The 20,487-nt window shown below is 40.6% G+C and overlaps 1 protein-coding gene across 2 annotated transcripts; it reads right to left on the reverse strand.

Moving 5' to 3' along the window:
• Nucleotides 1-3,645: 3,645 nt before the first annotated feature.
• dnase1l4.1 (deoxyribonuclease 1 like 4, tandem duplicate 1) lies at nt 3,646-15,519 on the reverse strand. 2 transcript variants are annotated; one of them, XM_071203267.1, is made up of 10 exons: nt 15,471-15,519; nt 11,577-11,662; nt 11,236-11,324; nt 9,849-9,935; nt 9,184-9,296; nt 8,053-8,165; nt 7,229-7,386; nt 6,406-6,502; nt 6,051-6,138; nt 3,646-3,962 (listed from the first exon to the last, which is right to left on the reverse strand). In XM_071203267.1, exons 2-10 carry the CDS (start codon nt 11,655-11,657, stop codon nt 3,808-3,810), a joined length of 981 nt encoding a protein of 326 aa, XP_071059368.1. In that variant the 5' UTR covers nt 11,658-11,662; nt 15,471-15,519; the 3' UTR covers nt 3,646-3,807. The 2 variants fall into 2 exon arrangements, with proteins under 2 accessions (XP_071059368.1, XP_033939665.1); XM_034083774.2 differs by lacking the exon at nt 15,471-15,519 and adding an exon at nt 12,532-12,708.
• Between the last annotated feature and the right edge of the window lie 4,968 nt (nt 15,520-20,487).

Consider the following 20,487-nt stretch of genomic DNA (forward strand, 5'->3'; position numbering starts at 1 on the left):
GCCAGCCAGGCCTGCCAAGCTATGGGCAGCCTCTACCATGACAGCTGCTTCACCTGCAGCGCCTGTAGTCGAAGGCTGAGAAGGAAGGCGTTCTACTATGACGCAGGAAGGGTTTTCTGTGAAGAGGACTTTCTGTACTCTGGGTTCCAGCAGTCTGCAGACAAGTGCAACGCAGGTGGACATCTAATCATGGACATGCAGGCCGGCAGGCCCTGGGGAAGTCTTACCGCCCCGGTTGCTTCCGCTGCGTCATCTGCAACGAGAGCCTGGACGGAGTGCCCTTCACTGTGGACACTGAGAATAAAAAGTATGGAGACTCAGCAGACAAGGATGCAGTTTTTTGCAAGTGCCTTGTGTAAATTGCACTCTCTTTTTTAAGAGTGCAAAAGAGGGAATTGTAAAGAAATATTTGTATGTATTCAGGTTAGTAAACTATCAAGATGCTTAAAAAGGGGAAATGATTTGTGTAGAAAACTGGGCTGGTTTTGGGCCTGCTAACATGTGGTTTTGTGAGGACAAAGGAAGAGGGGGAAGGTGTGGAGTTGACATAGTCATCTCAGATCCCTGTGATAAGGAAGCTGAGCCACTGGGATTGGGGACTTAAGATGTGGGGTGTTGATGATAATTTGGGCAGCCAATCACTGGTCTGGAAGGGAGGCGCAGATAACTCCTCCTTGGGTCAGCGAGGGATATAGACAGAAACCCCGCTGTGTTCGGTCTCTTTCTCCTCTGGCTGGCTGGCTGGCTGGCTCACGTGAGTATCAGGTAAATGTGGGATCCCACAGAACTGTATGTAATTTGTACTGTATTGATTGTACTTGATTGTATTGCATTGTATATTACCATTAAAGTGGATTATTGTTAAACGGTTACTTGTAGGTTCTGGGTTTCCTTCCTGTAAGATAATGGCTCGTGTAGGAACGCGAGGAGATTTAAGAAAGTGGACAAGTTGTCTACCAAATCTCCTAACAATATCAGTATGTACTAGTGTCTCTACTTTAAAGAGTCCTCTCCTGCTGATGTTCAGGTGTATATCAGTATGTAGTGTCTCTACTTTAAAGAGTCCTCTCCTGCTGATGTTCAGGTGTATATCAGTATGTAGTGTCTCTACTTTAAAGAGTCCTCTCCTGCTGATGTTAAAGTGTATATCAGTATGTACTAGTGGCTCTACTTTAAAGAGTCATCTCCTGCTGATGTCCAGGTGTATATCAGTATGTAGTGTCTCTACTTTAAAGAGTCCTCTCCTGATGATGTTCAGGTGTATATCAGTATGTAGTGTCTCTACTTTAAAGAGTCCTCTCCTGCTGATGTTCAGGTGTATATCAGTATGTAGTGTCTCTACTTTAAAGAGTCCTCTCCTGCTGATGTTCAGGTGTATATCAGTATGTAGTGTCTCTACTTTAAAGAGTCCTCTCCTGCTGATGTTCAGGTGTATATCAGTGTGTAGTGTCTCTACTTTAAAGAGTCCTCTCCTACTGGTGTTCACGTGTATATCAGTATGTAGTGTCTCTACTTTAAAGAGTCCTCTCCTGCTGATGTTCAGGTGTATATCAGTATGTAGTGTCTCTATTTTAAAGAGTCCTCTCCTGCTGATGTTCAGGTGTATATCAGTATGTAGTGTCTCTACTTTAAAGAGTCCTCTCCTGCTGATGTTCAGGTGTTTATCAGTATATAGTGTCTCTACTTTAAAGAGTCCTCTCCTGCTGATGTTCAGGTGTATATCAGTATATAGTCTCTCTACTTTAAAGAGTCCTCTCCTGCTGATGTTCAGGTGTATATCAGTATATAGTGTCTCTACTTTAAAGAGTCCTCTCCTGCTGATGTTCAGGTGTATATCAGTGTGTAGTGCCTCTACTTTAAAGAGTTCTCTCCTGCTGATGTTCAGGTGTGTATCAGTGTGTAGTGTCTCTACTTTTAAGAGTCCTCTCCTGCTGATGTTCAGGTGTATATCAGTATGTAGTGTCTCTACTTTAAAGAGTCCTCTCCTGCTGATGTTCAGGTGTATATCAGTATATAGTGTCTCTACTTTAAAGAGTCCTCTCCTGCTGATGTTCAGGTGTATATCAGTATGTCGTGTCTCTACTTTAAAGGGTCCTCTCCTGCTGGTGTTCAGGTGTATATCAGTATGTAGTGTCTCTACTTTAAAGAGTCCTCTCCTGCTGATGTTCAGATGTATATCAGTATGTAGTGTCTCTACTTTAAAGAGTCCTCTCCTGCTGGTGTTCAGGTGTATATCAGTATGTAGTGTCTCTACTTTAAAGAGTCCTCTCCTACTGATGTTCAGATGTATATCAGTATGTAGTGTCTCTACTTTAAAGAGTCCTCTCCTGCTGATGTTCAGGTGTATATCAGTATTTAGTGCCTCTACTTTAAAGAGTTCTCTCCTGCTGATGTTCAGGTGTGTATCAGTGTGTAGTGTCTCTACTTTTAAGAGTCCTCTCCTGCTGATGTTCAGGTGTATATCAGTATGTAGTGTCTCTACTTTAAAGAGTCCTCTCCTGCTGATGTTCAGGTGTATATCAGTATGTAGTTTCTCTACTTTAAAGAGTCCTCTCCTGCTGATGTTCAGGTGTATTTCAGTGTGTAGTGTCTCTACTTTAAAGAGTCCTCTCCTGCTGATGTTAAGGTGTATATCAGTATGTAGTGTCTCCACTTTAAAGAGTCCTCTCCTGCTGATGTTCAGGTGTATATCAGTATGTAGTATCTCTACTTTAAAGAGTACTCTCCTGCTGATGTTCAGGTGTATATCAGTACGTAGTGTCTCTACTTTAAAGAGTCCTCTCCTGCTGATGTTCAGGTGTATATCAGTATGTAGTGTCTCTACTTTAAAGAGTCCTCTCCTGCTGATGTTCAGGTGTATATCAGTACGTAGTGTCTCTACTTTAAAGAGTCCTCTCCTGCTGATGTTCAGGTGTATATCAGTATGTAGTGTCTCTACTTTAAAGAGTCCTCTCCTGCTGATGTTCAGGTGTATATCAGTATGTAGTGTCTCTACTTTAAAGAGTCCTCTCCTGCTGATGTCCAGGTGTATATCAGTATGTAGTGTCTCTACTTTAAAGAGTACTCTCCTGCTGATGTTCAGGTGTATATCAGTACGTAGTGTCTCTACTTTAAAGAGTCCTCTCCTGCTGATGTTCAGGTGTATATCAGTATGTAGTGTCTGTACTTTAAAGAGTCCACTCCTGCTGATGTTCAGGTGTATATCAGTATGTAGTGTCTCTACTTTAAAGAGTCCTCTCCTGCTGATGTCTAGGTGTATATCAGTATGTAGTGTCTCTACTTTAAAGAGTACTCTCCTGCTGATGTTCAGGTGTATATCAGTATGTAGTGTCTCTACTTTAAAGAGTCCTCTCCTGCTGATGTTCAGGTGTATATCAGCATGTAGTGTCTCTACATGTCTCCATGCTTTAATGTTCAAAAAGCTCTGTATTTCTCTCACACTGCCTGTGCTGCAGCACCTCTTTTCACCCTCTTTCTCAAACCAGAGCCCAGTCTGCTCTGATTGGTTAGTTGGCCGGTTCTGTTGTGATTGGTCAACCCCCTAATCACGTACAGTATGTTGGAGCGTGAGAGTTACAGATGGATGTGACGATGTTGAGGAAGTAAAACAAAGAAGTCCAATGGAGATAACATTTTAACCTTTACATTCACAAAAACTACAGGAAAGGGAAACCCCACAACAAACATAATAAGGCCTCTTTAAAGGAGTTCATATTAGTGAGGGATGTCAGCAGCAGTAAAGAGTCAACTTAAATCAGGGTCAACTTAAATTGTTGTCTTCTGGTAATGTGTGGTTTCGTTTCTTGTTTAAATCTCATTATCGCGGTTCATCTTGGCCACCTTCATGCGGAGGATCTGGATCTCCAGCCTGAGCTTCTCTCTCTCCAGCATCAGGTTTCCTCTCTGGAGCTCCAGCAGACCCTCGTCCTGCGAAGGAGTCAAGGGAAACAGCGGGAACACACCTGCAGAGAGAAACCAGGTGAGGAAGGGCTTGGAAGGACTTTAAAAAAGGTCAAAATAGTTCATCTTCACTTAAAATCCGTCTCATAAAATATAAGGACTGTAGAATGCTGCAGGAATGAGTCCCAACTAAACTGATATGACTCAGTATTTAGCACTTCTACTCAAATTCATTGTTTTCAATGTGTTTTTTTGGTTGTTACCCTGAAATCAGTCTGTGGTTCTCACGGCATTTCGTGTTATAGTCACGAAATGTAATCTATTGATTCGTGTTCACAAACACGACTTCCCCATTTGTTTCCGTGTCACACGAAAGATTTTTAAAGCGATGTAAATGATAACAAATTAGAAGAAAAAAAAGATTTAAAAAAAATACAGATTTCAGTATTCTGACACAGAACGATTTTTAGAAAGCAATGTATTTCTATTGGTAGTGTGTTTCGTGCCTGCACCAAATAACAAAAAAGATTAAAACAAATACAGATTTCAGTATTGTGAGGCTCTGAGCCCCATTTCTTTTCCTCACGGACGGCAAAAAAAGTCGGACATTATACTATTAAAAACAATAATCGTGGCTTGATATTGAGTAAGAACATGTTTTTATGAACCCCACAGCTTCCGGTCTTCCAAGACCCGACAGGACAAAAAGACGTGGTGCAGGCACGAAACACACTACCAATAGAAATACATTGCTTTTAAAATCGTTCCGTATGACACGAATCAATAGACATTTATTTCGTGACTATAACACGAAATGCCGTGAGACTGGGTTGGGTTAACTGTTAACACAAGCTGAAGAGACTTTAGCTTAGTGGTGGTGACGTGAAGTCATGTGACCGTGCTGTAGTTCCTTTAGAGCCAACATTAGCCTCCTTTAGCTTAGCGCTGGTGACGTGAAGTCATGTGACCGTGCTGTAGTTCCTTTATAGCCCAACATTAGCCACCTTTAGCTTAGCGGTGGTGGCGTTAAATCATGTGACCGTGCTGTAGTTCCTTTATAGCCCAACATTAGCCACCTTTAGCTTAGCGGTGGTGACGTGAAGTCATGTGACCGTGCTGTAGTTCCTTTATAGCCCAACGTTAGCCACCTTTAGCTTAGCGGTGGTGACGTGAAGTCATGTGACCGTGCTGTAGTTCCTTTATAGCCCAACGTTAGCCTCCTTTAGCTTAGCGGTGGTGGCGTGAAGTCATGTGACCATGCTGTAGTTCCTTTATAGCCCAACGTTAGCCTCCTTTAGCTTAGCGGTGGTGGCGTGAAGTCATGTGACCGTGCTGTAGTTCCTTTATAGCCCAACGTTAGCCACCTTTAGCTTAGCGGTGGTGACGTGAAGTTATGTGACCGTGCTGTAGTTCCTTTATAGCCCAACATTAGCCTCCTTTAGCTTAGCGGTGGTGACGTGATGTCATGTGACCGTGCTGTAGTTCCTTTATAGCACAACATTAGCCACTTTTAGCTTAGCGGTGGTGACGTGAAGTCATGTCACCGTGCTGTAGTTCCTTTATAGCCCAACGTTAGCCACCTTTAGCTTAGCGGTGGTGACGTGAAGTTATGTGACCGTGCTGTAGTTCCTTTATAGCCCAACATTAGCCTCCTTTAGCTTAGCGGTGGTGACGTGATGTCATGTGACCGTGCTGTAGTTCCTTTATAGCACAACATTAGCCACTTTTAGCTTAGCGGTGGTGACGTGAAGTCATGTGACCGTGCTGTAGTTCCTTTATAGCCCAACGTTAGCCACCTTTAGCTTAGCGGTGGTGACGTGAAGTCATGTGACCGTGCTGTAGTTCCTTTATAGCCCAACATTGGCTTCATAAAGCGATTCATTATTGTTTTCAACTTATAGCCATCATTTTGCTTTTGTGTCTATTAGCTACAAGATAATTTCTATAATAAACTTCAGAGATATCTTTGTAAAGTACCCTGAGGGAGGCTCTGCACCAAAACACGTCGGCAAAACAAAAAACATTTTCTAGTCCTCAAGTTGTTTTATTCACACAACAAAACAAGAAACATTAACTTAACAAATATTGTACACTTACTATTACCAGTAGTAGTATTAAAGGTACATAATAGGTATAATTGTGTGGGTTACCATCCTCTTCATCCTCCTCTTCCTCTGAAGTGTTGTTGATGGACTTTAGTCTCACCTCCACTGGGTAATGGTCGCTCACCTTCAGAGTCTGGAAAATAAAAAACAAAGATTTAATAATTGACAATAAGAAGCTGCTGCTGGATTTGGATTAACCTGCTAATACATTGCATTGAATGTCAAGTGAATGAGCATTCCTGAATATCTTTTATTGACAACCTTTCAACACGTTTTTTTGAATATTTCTGAATTGTACGACCAACTTCCTGCCTGTTCTCTAATGCCAAACGGAGGCAAGTAATTAAAAACAGCACAATAAGTCATATAAGATGATGTAATGACAAAGATAAGCTCAGACCTGCTCCACGGTGAGTCCGTAAGCCTTCTGGAAGTTGAAAGGTTTTGCAGAGTTTGGAACGATGGCCTGCAGCATGTCGTCTCCGTACACCACGATCCTGCAGGACACGGAAATAAATAAACAAAAATATCAACAGGAAGGTTCCCGGGTTGTTCACTGACACTAAGATGATTATTTTTTAAATACATGTCTTAGATATGTCTGTCTCTGTTAGCAAATGAGGCATTATGTTATTAAATATGTGTTTATCTGAATTTGCAGAATATATATTTTGTGCATTTTTATTCTGTTTTTGTGTGTGTGATACTTGCTTTTGTGTGTGTGTGTGTGTGTGTGTGTGTGTGTGTGTGTGTGTGTGTGTGTGTGTGTGTGTGTGTGTGTGTGTGTGTGTGTGTGTGTGTGCGTGTGTGTGTTGGTGTTACATGTGTGTATACATGTGTGTGTATTTTGTGTGTGTATGAGTGTTACCTGTCGTGTGTATCTGTGGTACGTGTTGGTGTGATACCTGTCTTTTTCCTGTGTGTGTGTGTGTGTGTGTGTGTGTGTGTGTGTGTGAGTGCTACCTGTTAGTGTGTATGTCTCTGTGCAAGTGTGTTACCCGTCTTATTTATGTGTGTGTGTGTGTGTGTGTGTGTGTGTGTGTGTGTGTGTGTGTGTGTTTTAACTGTCTTTTATATGTGTGTGTAACATGTCCTGAGCTAGTGAGTGATACCTGTGTGTGTGTGTGTGTGTGTGTGTGTGTGTGTGTGTGTGTGTGTGTGTGTGTGTGTGTGTGTGTGTGTGTGTGTGTGTGTGTGTGTGTGTGTGTGTGTGTGTGTGTTACCTGTCATATGTGTGGTCGTTTTTGTTGCTTGCTGTGGTGTCCACGTCGTCTGCGATCAACCAGTGGAAGTTTTTGTCGCTGCGGATTCTGATTCCCTTCATTTCTCTCTTAGTGACGTAGAGCCCGTCAGCGTTAAAATCTCCGAGGATCATCACGTTCTGCCCGAGGAAAAACATCAACACAATGCATAATGTGGAGGAGGAGGAGTGAGTCCTACACCCAGAAATGAGTCTGCTTTTAGCACTTCCTGTTCCTTCTTCTGGAAGTCTTTTGTTATTACGTTTTCTATCCTGAAAAAAAGTCAGAATTCTGAAAAAAAGTCAAAATTAGGAGAAAAAGTCCCAATTCTCAGAAATACCGAATTCTGAGAATTATTTGGAAAAAAGTCAGAATGTTAGAATATTCAAAAATCTCAAAAAAGTCTAAATTCTGTTGTAAAAAAAATTATTTTGAGAAAGTCAACATTTTCAGGAAAAAAATCAATTCTGAGTAAAAATTCAAAATTGCAGAAAGTCTGAGAAATTTTTGGGAAAAAAGTCAGAATTATCAGAAAAAGTAAAAAATGTAAGAAAAATAAATAATTCAAATAATTCTGGAGATGTCTGAATATCATCAAAATGTTGATAGAAATATTATAAATATTCGTTTCACACCGAGTCTTAATTTCTGCAATAATCCAAAGGAAAAATCCCATTGATTTATTGTGGAGGGAACCAGGAAGATCTCTGCACCGCTCGTGTTTATCCTAATAACTGAAACTCCACCATTGTTTGTATTGTTTTATAAACACTGTTCTGCAGTATTCAGATATTATTGATCCTCACATCAGTCCTCCACTTCTTTTTCACGTTCAGGAAAACATCGTATAGTTCGTCGAGCTCCTTCTCAGAATCGTCGGGTTTGGTGTGAACTGGGATCATCACCAGGTCCTTCAGCACTGAGAAAACAAACCATTTAGAACGACTTAAGGTCCCTAGCATACTGTTCTTCATCAATATATCACAGGTCTCAGATATATCCAGAGCCTGTCTCTGATTGGCTGAAACACCAAACAGGTCATTGCAGCATTACCCATAATCCCCTCTGTTTCAGCCCTGTTTCCAAAGTGCTGATTCTCTGTCTGTTACTTTAGATGAAAATAAGGAGCCCCTCCCCCACTCCCCTCTGAGAGACATTTGGTTACAAAGAACTCTCGGAGGAGATTCAGGTGATAAGGTGGGGGGGGGGTTACCTTGGTTGCTGATTGGCTAATGGTTACACAAGACAAAACATCGTTATGACATCATCAAGTGGCCAAAATAGCTCATTTTCAGACAGGTTTTTATAGAAATGGATCAAAAAGAGAGAGAATCTTTGTTCCTGAAACTAGAAGAGCCATGAAGAAGTGGATTTTGCATAATAGTTGATCTTTAAAACAAAAACAACTTAAACATTAAAACAAATGTATTTAACCTCTAAGATTGCTCTGAGCTTCTTTACATTGTGGTAACCGGCACTGCCTCAAAGGATCTAAATAACACCTTTGTGTAAAATGCTGTTTAAAACCTGACTGGATGAAACAATGTGTTAAAAATATGTTTATATTTAATTATATCTGCAATCTTTCAAGCTTCTCTTCTTTATCCAGGTTCTGTGAATTCAAATGTAATAATAAACCGTATCTATTTATTTATGTACTTTTTCATAGTCTGATAATATTATTGATTTAACTAACTTATAATAAAACCCTGAGCACTAACTTTCACTAATGAAAGCTTTCTAAAGATAATCAATGTCATATTTATAGCTTTTACTCAAACCACCACGGGCCTGTTTGTCTATGATCGTACATAGGCATAAACAACACTGAGAATAAACCAAATAAAGCAACAAACAAGGCCAAACAATACCCTAAAAACACACATTTCCCTAAATGCATGGATAACTTCTCCTCTAAAAACTCTGCGTCTTGTCACCTGTGTTCAAACACCTGAACCTCAGGATGTACGGATCTCTGGCGAAAACGTCTCCTCCCTCAGTCACCTGGTCATCAAACTGATAGGAGCCTACAAGGTCAACAAGGTCATCCCTACACACACACACACACACACACACACACACACACACACACACACACACACACACACACACACACACACACACACACACACACACACACACACACACACACACACACACACACACACACACACACACACACACACACACACACACACACACACACACACACACACACACACACACACACACACACACACACACCACACACACACACACACACACACACACACACACACACACACACACACACACACACACACACACACACACACAGAGAGATTTAGCTGGTGTCTACCCGTGTAACTTCAAATATCTGTAGATCGCAACTTATTTCCTTTTCTAGTGTGTGCATTTAACATTTTATTCTAGATGTAATGGAACATAATAATAATGGGTTCTGGTTACATTACATGTCACTTGTTAGACGCTTTTATCCAAAGCGACTTACATACTCAACACTGTGGGCAATCCCCACAGGAGCACTTTGGGGTGAAGCGTCTCAGGGACACAACGACATGCACCACACGCCTCCATACATACAGTATGTTTCAAGTCTCACCTGTACAGGAACATGAACTGCTCTTTGTATCGTGTTCGACCCAGACGGCTACTGATCTTCAGAGTGTAGTGATGCTTCCTGTTCGCTCTGCGCACACAAACCATGTTTACATCACTTCAGGGGACATTACATTGACTTGCAAGCATTTCCTTGAGACTTATCCTAATCGTAAAGGTGGAGTAGGCAATTTTGGAGAAAGCAGCTCGAGTGCGCTAGAATTAGAAAATACACAGCCGGAAGAAATCTGCCACTTCCTCACAGAACCCCTCCTCCAACACACACGAACGCGCACATGACCAATGAGGGCACGAGATAAGTTTGTGCCCAGATGGAAGGCTGACAGGCAGGTAGGCCATCCAGTTACTTTAGCCGGCTCAGATGATTGGTCGTGCTTTTTACAGCGCTACGGCTTCCACAGATGATATTTCTTTATGGATTTGTTGGTAAAGCACTTCAGATATTCATTGATGTCGGGATGTTAAGAGCATTCCATGGAATATAGCAAAAAGCGTATCTCGAGCCGGTTTCTCAAACTTACCTACCCCACCTTTAAATCAACACATGCCTAACCCTAACCAAGTCTTCACCCTAAAATTAATGATCCCCCTCATGGGGACCTCCATTGTGTCCCCATAAGGGAGGCCAGTCCCCACACGTGACTGTGTAAACAGATTTAGGTCCCCACAAGTATAGTAATGCTAGGCCACACACACACACACACACACTTAATTTCTCTAATTTATTTTTAACGTGTATGTGTTCTGTAGCTACTGTTGTCATATCACATAAGTTTAGATTCACATTCAAAACTAACATATCATTTTTAAAGGGACAGTGTGTGGGATTTGGCGGTATCTAGTGTTGAGTTTTCAGATTGCAACAACATGTAAATCGTTGGTGTGTTGAGTTGTCAAATGTAATGTAGAAACACCATGAACATTAGTTTTTTATTTAGTTCTCAGAGCGTTTTAAACACATTTATATCTGCTTTCACATGAATGACTTATTTTTAAAACTGATTATTACAACAGCATATGAACATATCTGGCAATTAAAACGAGAGTGAAATATAATTTGGGTTTTAGGGATTTAGGTAATCAATCGGCTCCAAAAAGTTATGAGTTCACCCATGGCTCATAATTAACAAATATATATATGTTTTAATCCTAAAGGCAAACCAACAAACCAAGCTGTAATCATAACAATAATACATAGTAATAGTAAATATAATAATACTATGAATACATATAATAATGATAATAATAATACAAATAAATATAATAATAATAAATATAATAATAATAAATGTGATCATAATACATATACAATACAACAATTTAAAAAATACATATACAAATACAAATAAAATAATAATAATAATACTCACTTGTTGAGTGCGTCCAGGAAGGTTTTCACAGAGTCTCCGGTGATGTCCACGACCTCCAAAATCACAACGATGTCGTATCGAGAAACGATCTGCGGAGGAAAACAGGAGGGACAGGTTTCTCTTTAAACTATTTCATTATAACATTTGACTTTCATCCAAAGTTACGACAATTTCAACCAAACTATGAAGAAACAAATCAGAACAGCAAGAATCCTGCAGGTACATTTTCTCCAAATGACCCAAACCCTTTCAAGTGCTATATATAGTATTTTGTGAATAAAAAGATCATATTTGAAAAAGGAGAATTGTCTTAAATGGTGGGAATCTTGATTTGTTGTCACCTTGGTCAGGATTTTGACGACTTCCGGGTCGGACACTTTGGTTCTTCCAAACTTCTGGATGTTGAAAGCAGCTATTTTCATGATGGCTGCAGAGGGAGACAGAAAAAAGACAAAAAGATCAATAACGAGATATATTTGGTACTTTAATTAGTCTGTTGGTGTTTAAACATGCCCAGCCTAGGCATGTTATGATTTACTGTCACTACACTGGTGTGTGTGTGTGTGTGTGTGTGTGTGTGTGTGTGTGTGTGTGTGTGTGTGTGTGTGTGTGTGTGTGTGTGTGTGTGTGTGTGTGTGTGTGTTTCACATAAACCTGGCGCCTCCCACATAAATGTACAATAGACAAACATGTAAGATATGCCTGTCGTGGTTTCAGTACACGCTGTTAATATGAAATACTTCTGGCACCAAGTTTTATGAGTCTGACTTCAAACAGCAGGTGCTTTAATGTTTTGAGGGAAGTCGTCACAGCGTAAAGTCAGTGTCCGGCATACTAAAAACCAGACTGTATATGACTAAAACAAAGTCGAAAATAAAAAATAAATATTGTTAACACACGATTGTTGAAGCAAAACTGCCCAATTGTATTTGTACCAGATTTTATACAGAATGTATTTTATACACTTTTTGTTGGATACAACTCTTTGAGCATGCTGACTTAAACACTAGTGAATTATAATAATGACCTGTTTTCCCAGGAGTATCTGAGCTTTAAAACTTGAATGTATTAATCAAGAGAAGATTAAAAACAAATGAAAGAAAATTGGCTGTGCATTTTGGACATTAACACTTGCAACGCCCTGGCTCAAGGACGGACAAATGAAGGAGACCACACATCATTCATATCCAATTAAAGTATATTTATTTAAAGAAACTAAGTTATTTACGAAGCCAGCTAATCAGTAATGTGTGTCGTGTGTGAACATATCAGTATATAAAGCAAAGACAAACAAACCCAGGTCCAGTAGAGCCAAGCAACCCGAGGAGAGAGGGAGACTGCCTGCTCATGCACCCACTTGCAGCTGAGCAGTCAACCTAAATCAGGTGTCGGCGATCTCTCCTGATTGGGGGAGTGGCTACCAGGGACTTGAGTCTAGGGGCCGTCACACAACTGAGCTCTTTTAAGCAGTGTAAAGTGCATTCACTCTTTCACTCCTATCTGAATCCTCTCTAAACGAACTCCTGTAGAGATGAATGCTCCAACAACATGCCGGACTCGTCCCAACAGGTGCACTAACCCCCCCCCCCCCCCCGTCTGCAGCGCACGCTTTGCCTAAAACAGGAAATGATTCACCGACAATATTGACAGAGTGTGTGGGATATCTAACTTACAATCAGTGGGGGGAAGTAAGTCATTGCATTTACTCAAGTACAAGGGATTGCTCTGGTGGTGCGTACACAGACACAGTAGAGACATTTAAATGTAAAATAAGAGCACATAAAGAAATATAAAAAAATGTTTACAACATTTGAGAAATACACTAAATAGTCCAAAAGGAGCAAATATAAAAATATTCTTTAAAAAAAGTAATAAAAAAAAAAAATGTTTTCAAACTGTTTAAATATATTAAAACAAAGTTTAAAAAAGGAGCAACTCAAGAAATATATATCAAACAAATGTTTATAAACCGTATAAATATACACAAATACATTAAATAAGAAGCATATAAAGAAATGTATATTGTTATATATAACTTAGAATCAGTAATATTTTTGTATATCAATTTGACACTGCTTAATTTTGTATTGTATAATAATTCTCATGTTACATTTTTGTATTATTGTTTTACACATTCGAAATAAATCTAATCAAATAAAAAACAATCAATATAAACGTTTGTTTTACGACAAAATACATTGTATTGATCACTAAGTGAAATCAACAAGCTATATTTATCTATTGCAAAACTAAAAACCACTCTACTATATCTCTCTATTATTTAGCGTTGTATCAGAGTGTATTCCCTTAATCAAGACACTGACAGAATACACAGCTCACTTTCCATTTAATAAAGTTATTACCCTCGCTGCGAAAAGCATGAAACAACAGCCTGAGGACAGCAGCGTGACTCACTATAATCACTGTCATGTAATGACATTTAACATAATGTGGTTAGCTTGTAAATGCTGTCGTTAATCAAAGAGGAGAAACACACTTTAAGTAGATCACACACACAGCTGGCAGCACGCAGTCTCTACTTTAAAGAGTCCTCTCCTGCTGATGTTCAGGTGTATATCAGTATGTAGTGTCTCTACTTTAAAGAGTCCTCTCCTGCTGATGTTCAGGTGTATATCAGTATGTATGGTCTCTACTTTAAAGAGTCCTCTCCTGCTGATGTTCAGGTGTATATCAGTATGTAGTGTCTCTACTTTAAAGAGTCCTCTCCTGCTGATGTTCAGGTGTATATCAGTATGTAGTGTCTCTACTTTAAAGAGTCCTCTCCTGCTGATGTTCAGGTGTATATCAGTATGTAGTGTCTCTACTTTAAAGAGTCCTCTCCTGCTGATGTTCAGGTGTATATCAGTATGTAGTGTCTCTACTTTAAAGAGTCCTCTCCTGCTGATGTTCAGGTGTATATCAGTATGTAGTGTCTCTACTTTAAAGAGTCCTCTCCTGCTGATGTTCAGGTGTACATCAGTATGTAGTGCCTCTACTTTAAAGAGTCCTCTCCTGCTGATGTTCAGGTGTATATCAGTATGTAGTGTCTCTACTTTAAAGAGTCCTCTCCTGCTGATGTTCAGGTGTATATCAGTATGTAGTGTCTCTACTTTAAAGAGTCCTCTCCTAACCTTAAAAATGGTTATTCCATTTATGGGTAGAGGGCGATCGTGTCCTTTCTATTCAGTCAATTTTTAAGGAGGACGAATTAATGAAGTTGTAAAAAAGGGAAGAAAAAATCCGCTCTTTTGCAACTTTTCATTCATAAATTCATCATGAACTGCCTGGTGTAGTTTGACAGGTATCTAATATTTTAATACCTAGACATGTCTGCGCATGTTGTTTGGAAGTCGTCCAACTAGTTTGTATTCAGCCAGGCGATTAGTGGACACACACGCACACGTGCACACGCACACACGTGCACACGCGCACACACGCGCGCACACACACACACACACACACACACACACACACACACACACACACACACACACACACACACACACACACACACACAGGGCTCAGATGTCAGTGTTGTTCCTAACAGTTTTATCTCTCATGGATCTTTAAAAGTCATTTTGTACCTACTGCTCTCACTGAAAACACTGATACATTTAAAAGTATAAATAACACCCTTTGAAAATACTCCACTACATCACTTTGTGACGATGCATTATCTAGCTTATCCAAATGGCTTTTTAAAGACTTTATTTCACTTTAGGAAGGAGGAGAATGTTCTCAACACATCAAGAAACACTTCATTATTCAGATGATCAGAAAACATGTGATTTATTTGATTTCATTATAACATCATAGTGAAAACCGTAATGTGAAAACTTAAGTAGTTATAGCTGACAGACAAATACTTTAGTTAAGTACAAGTACCTCGACTTGTATTAGTATTAGTATTGCAGTATTAAGTACGTCCTTTCTCATCTGTACTCATACTGTGTTAAACAAAAATAAATACAAAAAGAATAAATAATTCTTTACAGAAAGTATTTACACTCGTCTAGTTTTGTTATTGTAAACAAATGCTTGTCTGTTATAATTCCGTGTATAATAAATAGTTCAAGTTGAACTACAAATAGTAAAGCTGGCATGAAATACCACAGCTGTGCTTTAATGCCTACAGATGTTAACATGCCTTTCATTGTGGAAAGACGTGTAAAAGCTCTCAGGTATTCAGCTCAGCCTGAGGAGGAAAAATAACAACAAATGAAGTTGTTTCTCACCTTTAGGACGAGGAGAGTCTGCAGTGAAAATCAGGCTGGAAGAAGTGAATCACTTGCATCTTCTGGTAGTGGCTTTATGTTGTTTGGTGTGCGACCACAGGCGACGTGATTGGTCAACAGCCGGCCAATGGCAGGACAGGAAACAGTACAACAAAACAAAAGATGTCCGTCCCTCTTTTATGTTTCCTGTGTGTTTGTGAGAGAGGATATCATCTGGTCTTTTTCTCACTGGATGAGTTTCAGGCGTACCGATTATACTGGAGCACCAACTAACGTTCATGACTTCAGCATGGGACTTCAAACAACAACAAACCACGGTGATCAATAGTCAAACATGAACAAACAAGCTGATGAGACCGCTTTGGTCGGCCCCGTGGATGGGAAATGTTGTTTTAAAAAACGGACGGGTGGAAGCGTCGATAAGAGCACGGTTGTGTGCAAATTATGCAAAAAAGAATTTGCATATCACCGCAGCACATCAAGCCCAGCGCCATATAGATAGAAGAGTTACGACAATGGAAGTCCAAAAACGGTTATCATCACGTGGTTCATGTAGACGAGGATCGTTCCCCGGAAGTTCATGGCGGGCAATGTGAATGCTAATAACAGGAGATAGAACTACGATTTTTGGTAATTATTAGTGAATAAAGGTTTTGATTTGCAATATTTATACAACAAATCGATATGTGTATGTATTTACATCAATATGTTTTCAAAAATAAAATAGAATTTGCTAATATTAAGTGATAATATTAGGATTAGTGTGAACAGCTAGTTTACATGTTACTAACAGTGCCTTGGTTAAAGAGCCTGTTGCTGTTTATTTACAGCTTTGAATTCTTTCAAACCAATATTATCTTCTTAAACTTGTATGGTAGTCAGGAGCATCACTTTCTAATGTTTATTGATATATTTAGAGGGAGGGGATCTAAAGTAATGCTTTAAAATTCAGATTGGATTCATTTATACCATTTTCTTAAATTCATGGTAGTTTCAGTAATCCCCTGGTAATTGAGGACACAAGTTATCTAAATGACTAATGTCGTCTTTATGGCTTTCAGAAAGGACAGGAGACCGACAGGTGACTATCAAAGGACTAGCAGCAGCAGCATGATGATGATGATGATGTTAAATGTGTTGCTTTAGGAACATCCATTGCAAATACATGGAATTCAATAAACATTGAATAGCATATCATGCAGTTTGTCGGTGCCTTTTCCTCCGTGTTGTCCTGGTTTGCTGTGCTGCCTCCTAGTCGCCACCATGGTTTGATGTGCTGCCTGGGGATGCTCAAATCGCTCAGAGAAAGGAGTACGAATGTACGGCTTCCCCACTGACACAGAGCGGAGGAAAAAATGGCTGGCTCAAGTCAGCAGGAGCAATTTCACGACCAACAGCAACACAATATGTGATGTAATTATATACAAACACTGCATTTGCACTTTTTCATAAAACGAAAACCACACCATTGGGAGAGCTTAATGTTTTGTTTAATACAAAAAAACAGGGAAAGGCTTGAAAAACACAGAGTTGAGACTCAGGGTGCAGGGTGAGGGTCTCAGTGCAGGTATTCAGGCTCCATTGAACCCCCCTCTGGTTCTTGTGCTGAGAGAGGGAGCAACAGACAGGAGAAAGGGTTATACACACAGCACACCTATTGGATGGGAAATGCCTTGGGGAGATAAGGTGTTTACTTATATAAAACAGTATTAAACGTACCTTGTGTTTTCACTCTCACTTAAGTCCCTCTCCCTTTGCCATCAATCCAGAATCAGCTGAGCTGCAACATTATACAGACAGGTAATAATCAACAGAATCACAAGGACACAATATGGCTCTGCTAAAAACACTCACTCTTACACGCACCAAAGTTATATTTATCTCATATTTAACTCCCTCCACCCCCGCATACAATCCCGTTTAGAAGCCCCTCTTCTCTAATTCAACATGTTGGACGAAATGACATTAAGAGAACGGAATTTACAATTAAAAGGAACGATTGAGAGGCTCCACGATCCGCCATTGCTGTAAAAAAGTGGTCCATTGGAGTGAACAGAGATGTCGTAACTCTTCTATTAAATGGCTCTGATCAAGCCTAAAGTATCACCTAAATGCAAAGCATGTAGCAGCTAGCATGTAGCAAGGAACCACACCCTGACCCAACCCACACTCAACCAGATGACTGGTTTCAGGGCCAGGATAAGTAAGTCCACGTCTGAGAAAATAACCAGCTCCCTGGCTCACTGGACTGCACTCGACTGTAGACCACTTGGAGTAACATCCATGTGAAAATGGCTTCTCACTGTTCTCAGGTCAAATATGTATATTTGATTAAAAATGCGATTAATTTCGATTAATTAATTACAAAGCCTCTAATTAGATAATTGTTTTTAATCAAGTCCCGGCTCTACTTATTATCTTAACTTAATCGATTGTTTTAAAACTCTTGATCACGGCAACTGCCTGACGCTGTAATCACACGTTACTACAGCTTAAGCACTCATAACTCTCCTTCTCTTAGCGACTCCACAGTTGCCTACACTCTTTTCTATGGACTCAGAACAGTCTCATAATACACACATGCACACAGAACGATTCACACTTGTATTTCATGATCAGCAAAAGGATTCACACTTGTGTTTTTCAATGCACACACAAATGTGTTCCGTAAATAAAATCCAAATACAGAAAAAAGTTTTACATATGTATTTTTGACCACACATATTTGTTTTCCGTTTAAAACCGCTGCACCTGCAAACACAAGCCGCTTCCTGTGCACGGATCGCTGTGCATTCGTGTGTGGGTTTTTTGAGACTCCCCTGACGGTCAGCCGATTCATACTTGTAATTTTTTCTATCTATAGCCAATCAGATGTCTCCTTCATTCTAAGCCAATCACATGAGCGCGCCCCCACCAGGGTAGATTTCTTGCGTTCATGACGTAGCGCTTCATGTACGCATTCTGCGCCGTCCGGAGCTGACAGGTCCATGGAGCCTGCCTGCAGGCGCTAATCTCAGGACACCTCCACTCTCAGTACATTGCCACTTTCCGAACAGGAAATGCACGCAAATACAAGCCTAAAGTTATATTATTAAGGTACAGCACCACTTTCTGAACCATTGATGAATGCTTGTGTACACAAACACGGCAGGCAAAACCGTTTTAAATGTGTGTTTCCTGTATGGCGAATACAGCTGCTTTATTTATGTCTGCATGAAGTTGTTACAGCTACAGGTTAGCTTAGCCTAGTCGATCAGTGCACTACGAAGCTAGTGCTAGACAGTGAACTGTGAACGGGGGGGCGGCCCCGCCGGTCATTATCGGCCGATATTCACTCTTAATAGTTTGATCGGTGCTCTCTATAAAGGCCGATCAGGAGAGCTGGATCTGATCGATATGGACATAAACGCGAGTGAAGTGTAACCGGACGCGAGAGAGAGATCAGATCAGCTGCTGAGTCTGACAGAGACACGCAGCTCTGCATGATCATCTGAAGCTCCGCCCTCTGTTTAGCGAGCTGAATACGCAAAATGCGTATATGAAGTGTCATAAACGCAATAAATCATACCCTCGTGGGGGCGCGCTCCCACGAGGGTATGATCTGATTGGCTATAGATAGAAAAAATTACAAGTACGAATCGGGTGAGCGTCAGGGGAGTCTCAAAAAACCCACACACCAATGCGGTTTTAAACGGAAAACAAATATGTGAGGATCAAAAATACACATGTAAAACTTTTTTCTGTATTTGGATTTTATTTACATGCATACGAAACGGAACACATTTGTGTGTGCATTGCAAAACACAAATGTGAATCCTTCTGTGTGCATGTGTGGATTATGAGACTGTTCTGAGCCCATACTTTTCGGGTAACGGTAGCTACTTTAGCTTGATAGCTAGCCATGGCTCTTTCCCCACCCTCGGGTGCTATTTCCTGCTCTAACTGTCTCATGTTTGGTTACTTGTGTGTTAAATGTAGTATAGTTGTTAGGTTGGAGGCGGGAATCATAGCCATAGAAGCCCGGCTCCGCATCTTAGAAAGTAACTCAGCTACAGTAAAGCCCATGTTAGCCGGTGCGGACCGGCAAAAGGTAGCTCCTCTTAGCCGTCCCCCGGCAACTCCCGAGCAGCAGGGAGGCTGGGTGACTGTTCAGAAGGGGCATAACGCGAAACCCGCAGGTCCCCACCAACCCGTTCACGTATCTAACAGATATTCCCCACTCAGCGAGACACCCGCTGAGAAGCCAACTCTGGTTATTGGTAGCTCTATTATGAGACACGTCAATTTAGAGACCGAAGCCTCCACAGTCACATGCATTCCGGGGGCCAGAGCGGGCGACGTTGAGGCGCATCTTAAACTGCTGGCTAAAAATAAACGTAAATACAATAGGATTGTTATTCACGTCGGTGGTAATGATGTTCGTTTACGCCAATCAGAATGCACCAAACTTAATGTGGAGTCGGTGTGTAGTTATGCTAAAACAATGTCGGACACCGTAATCTTCTCTGGTCCCCTCCCCAATCTGATCAATGATGACATGTATAGCCGCATGTCATCATTTCAGCGCTGGTTGTCTTGGTGGTGCCCAGCAAACAATGTGGGCTTCGTAAATAATTGGACAGCCTTCTGGGGAAAACCTGGTCTGATTAAGAGAGACGGCATTCATCCTACTTTGGAAGGTGCAGATCTCATTTCGGCAAACATTTCAGGGCTTTGTGGACTTAATCCATGACAAACTGGAGTTGAGACCAGGAGGCGGAGTCGCAGTCTTACACGCTTCTCTGCGCTCTCTCCTAGGCAGTCATCCATAGGAATCCCGAACCCAATAAAATACCCAATATTAGCGGTGTGTGTGTCTGCCCAAGGACAATTTAAGGTAAAACCTAATAGAGGTGTCATACATAATAACCAAATAAAAGTAAAGCAGATATATACTTAAAACAGATAAAGTAATTATCGTAGGTGACTTTAATATTCATGTTGATAAAAATAGCCTTACTGTTGCATTTAACTCTAT

Source organism: Pseudochaenichthys georgianus, chromosome 5 (assembly GCF_902827115.2).
Source record: "Pseudochaenichthys georgianus chromosome 5, fPseGeo1.2, whole genome shotgun sequence".
Lineage (NCBI taxonomy): Eukaryota > Metazoa > Chordata > Actinopteri > Perciformes > Channichthyidae > Pseudochaenichthys > Pseudochaenichthys georgianus.

Coding starts and splice junctions, on each gene's coding strand:
- dnase1l4.1 (XM_071203267.1), bottom strand. CDS start 11,657: ATGAAAATAGCTGCTTTCAACATCCAGAAGTTTGGAAGAACCAAAGTG. Junction 11,325..11,576: donor TCGTCAAAATCCTGACCAAG/GTGACAACAAAT, acceptor TTTCCTCCGCAG/ATCGTTTCTCGATACGACAT. Junction 9,297..9,848: donor CAGTTCATGTTCCTGTACAG/GTGAGACTTGAA, acceptor GTGTGTGTGTAG/GGATGACCTTGTTGACCTTG.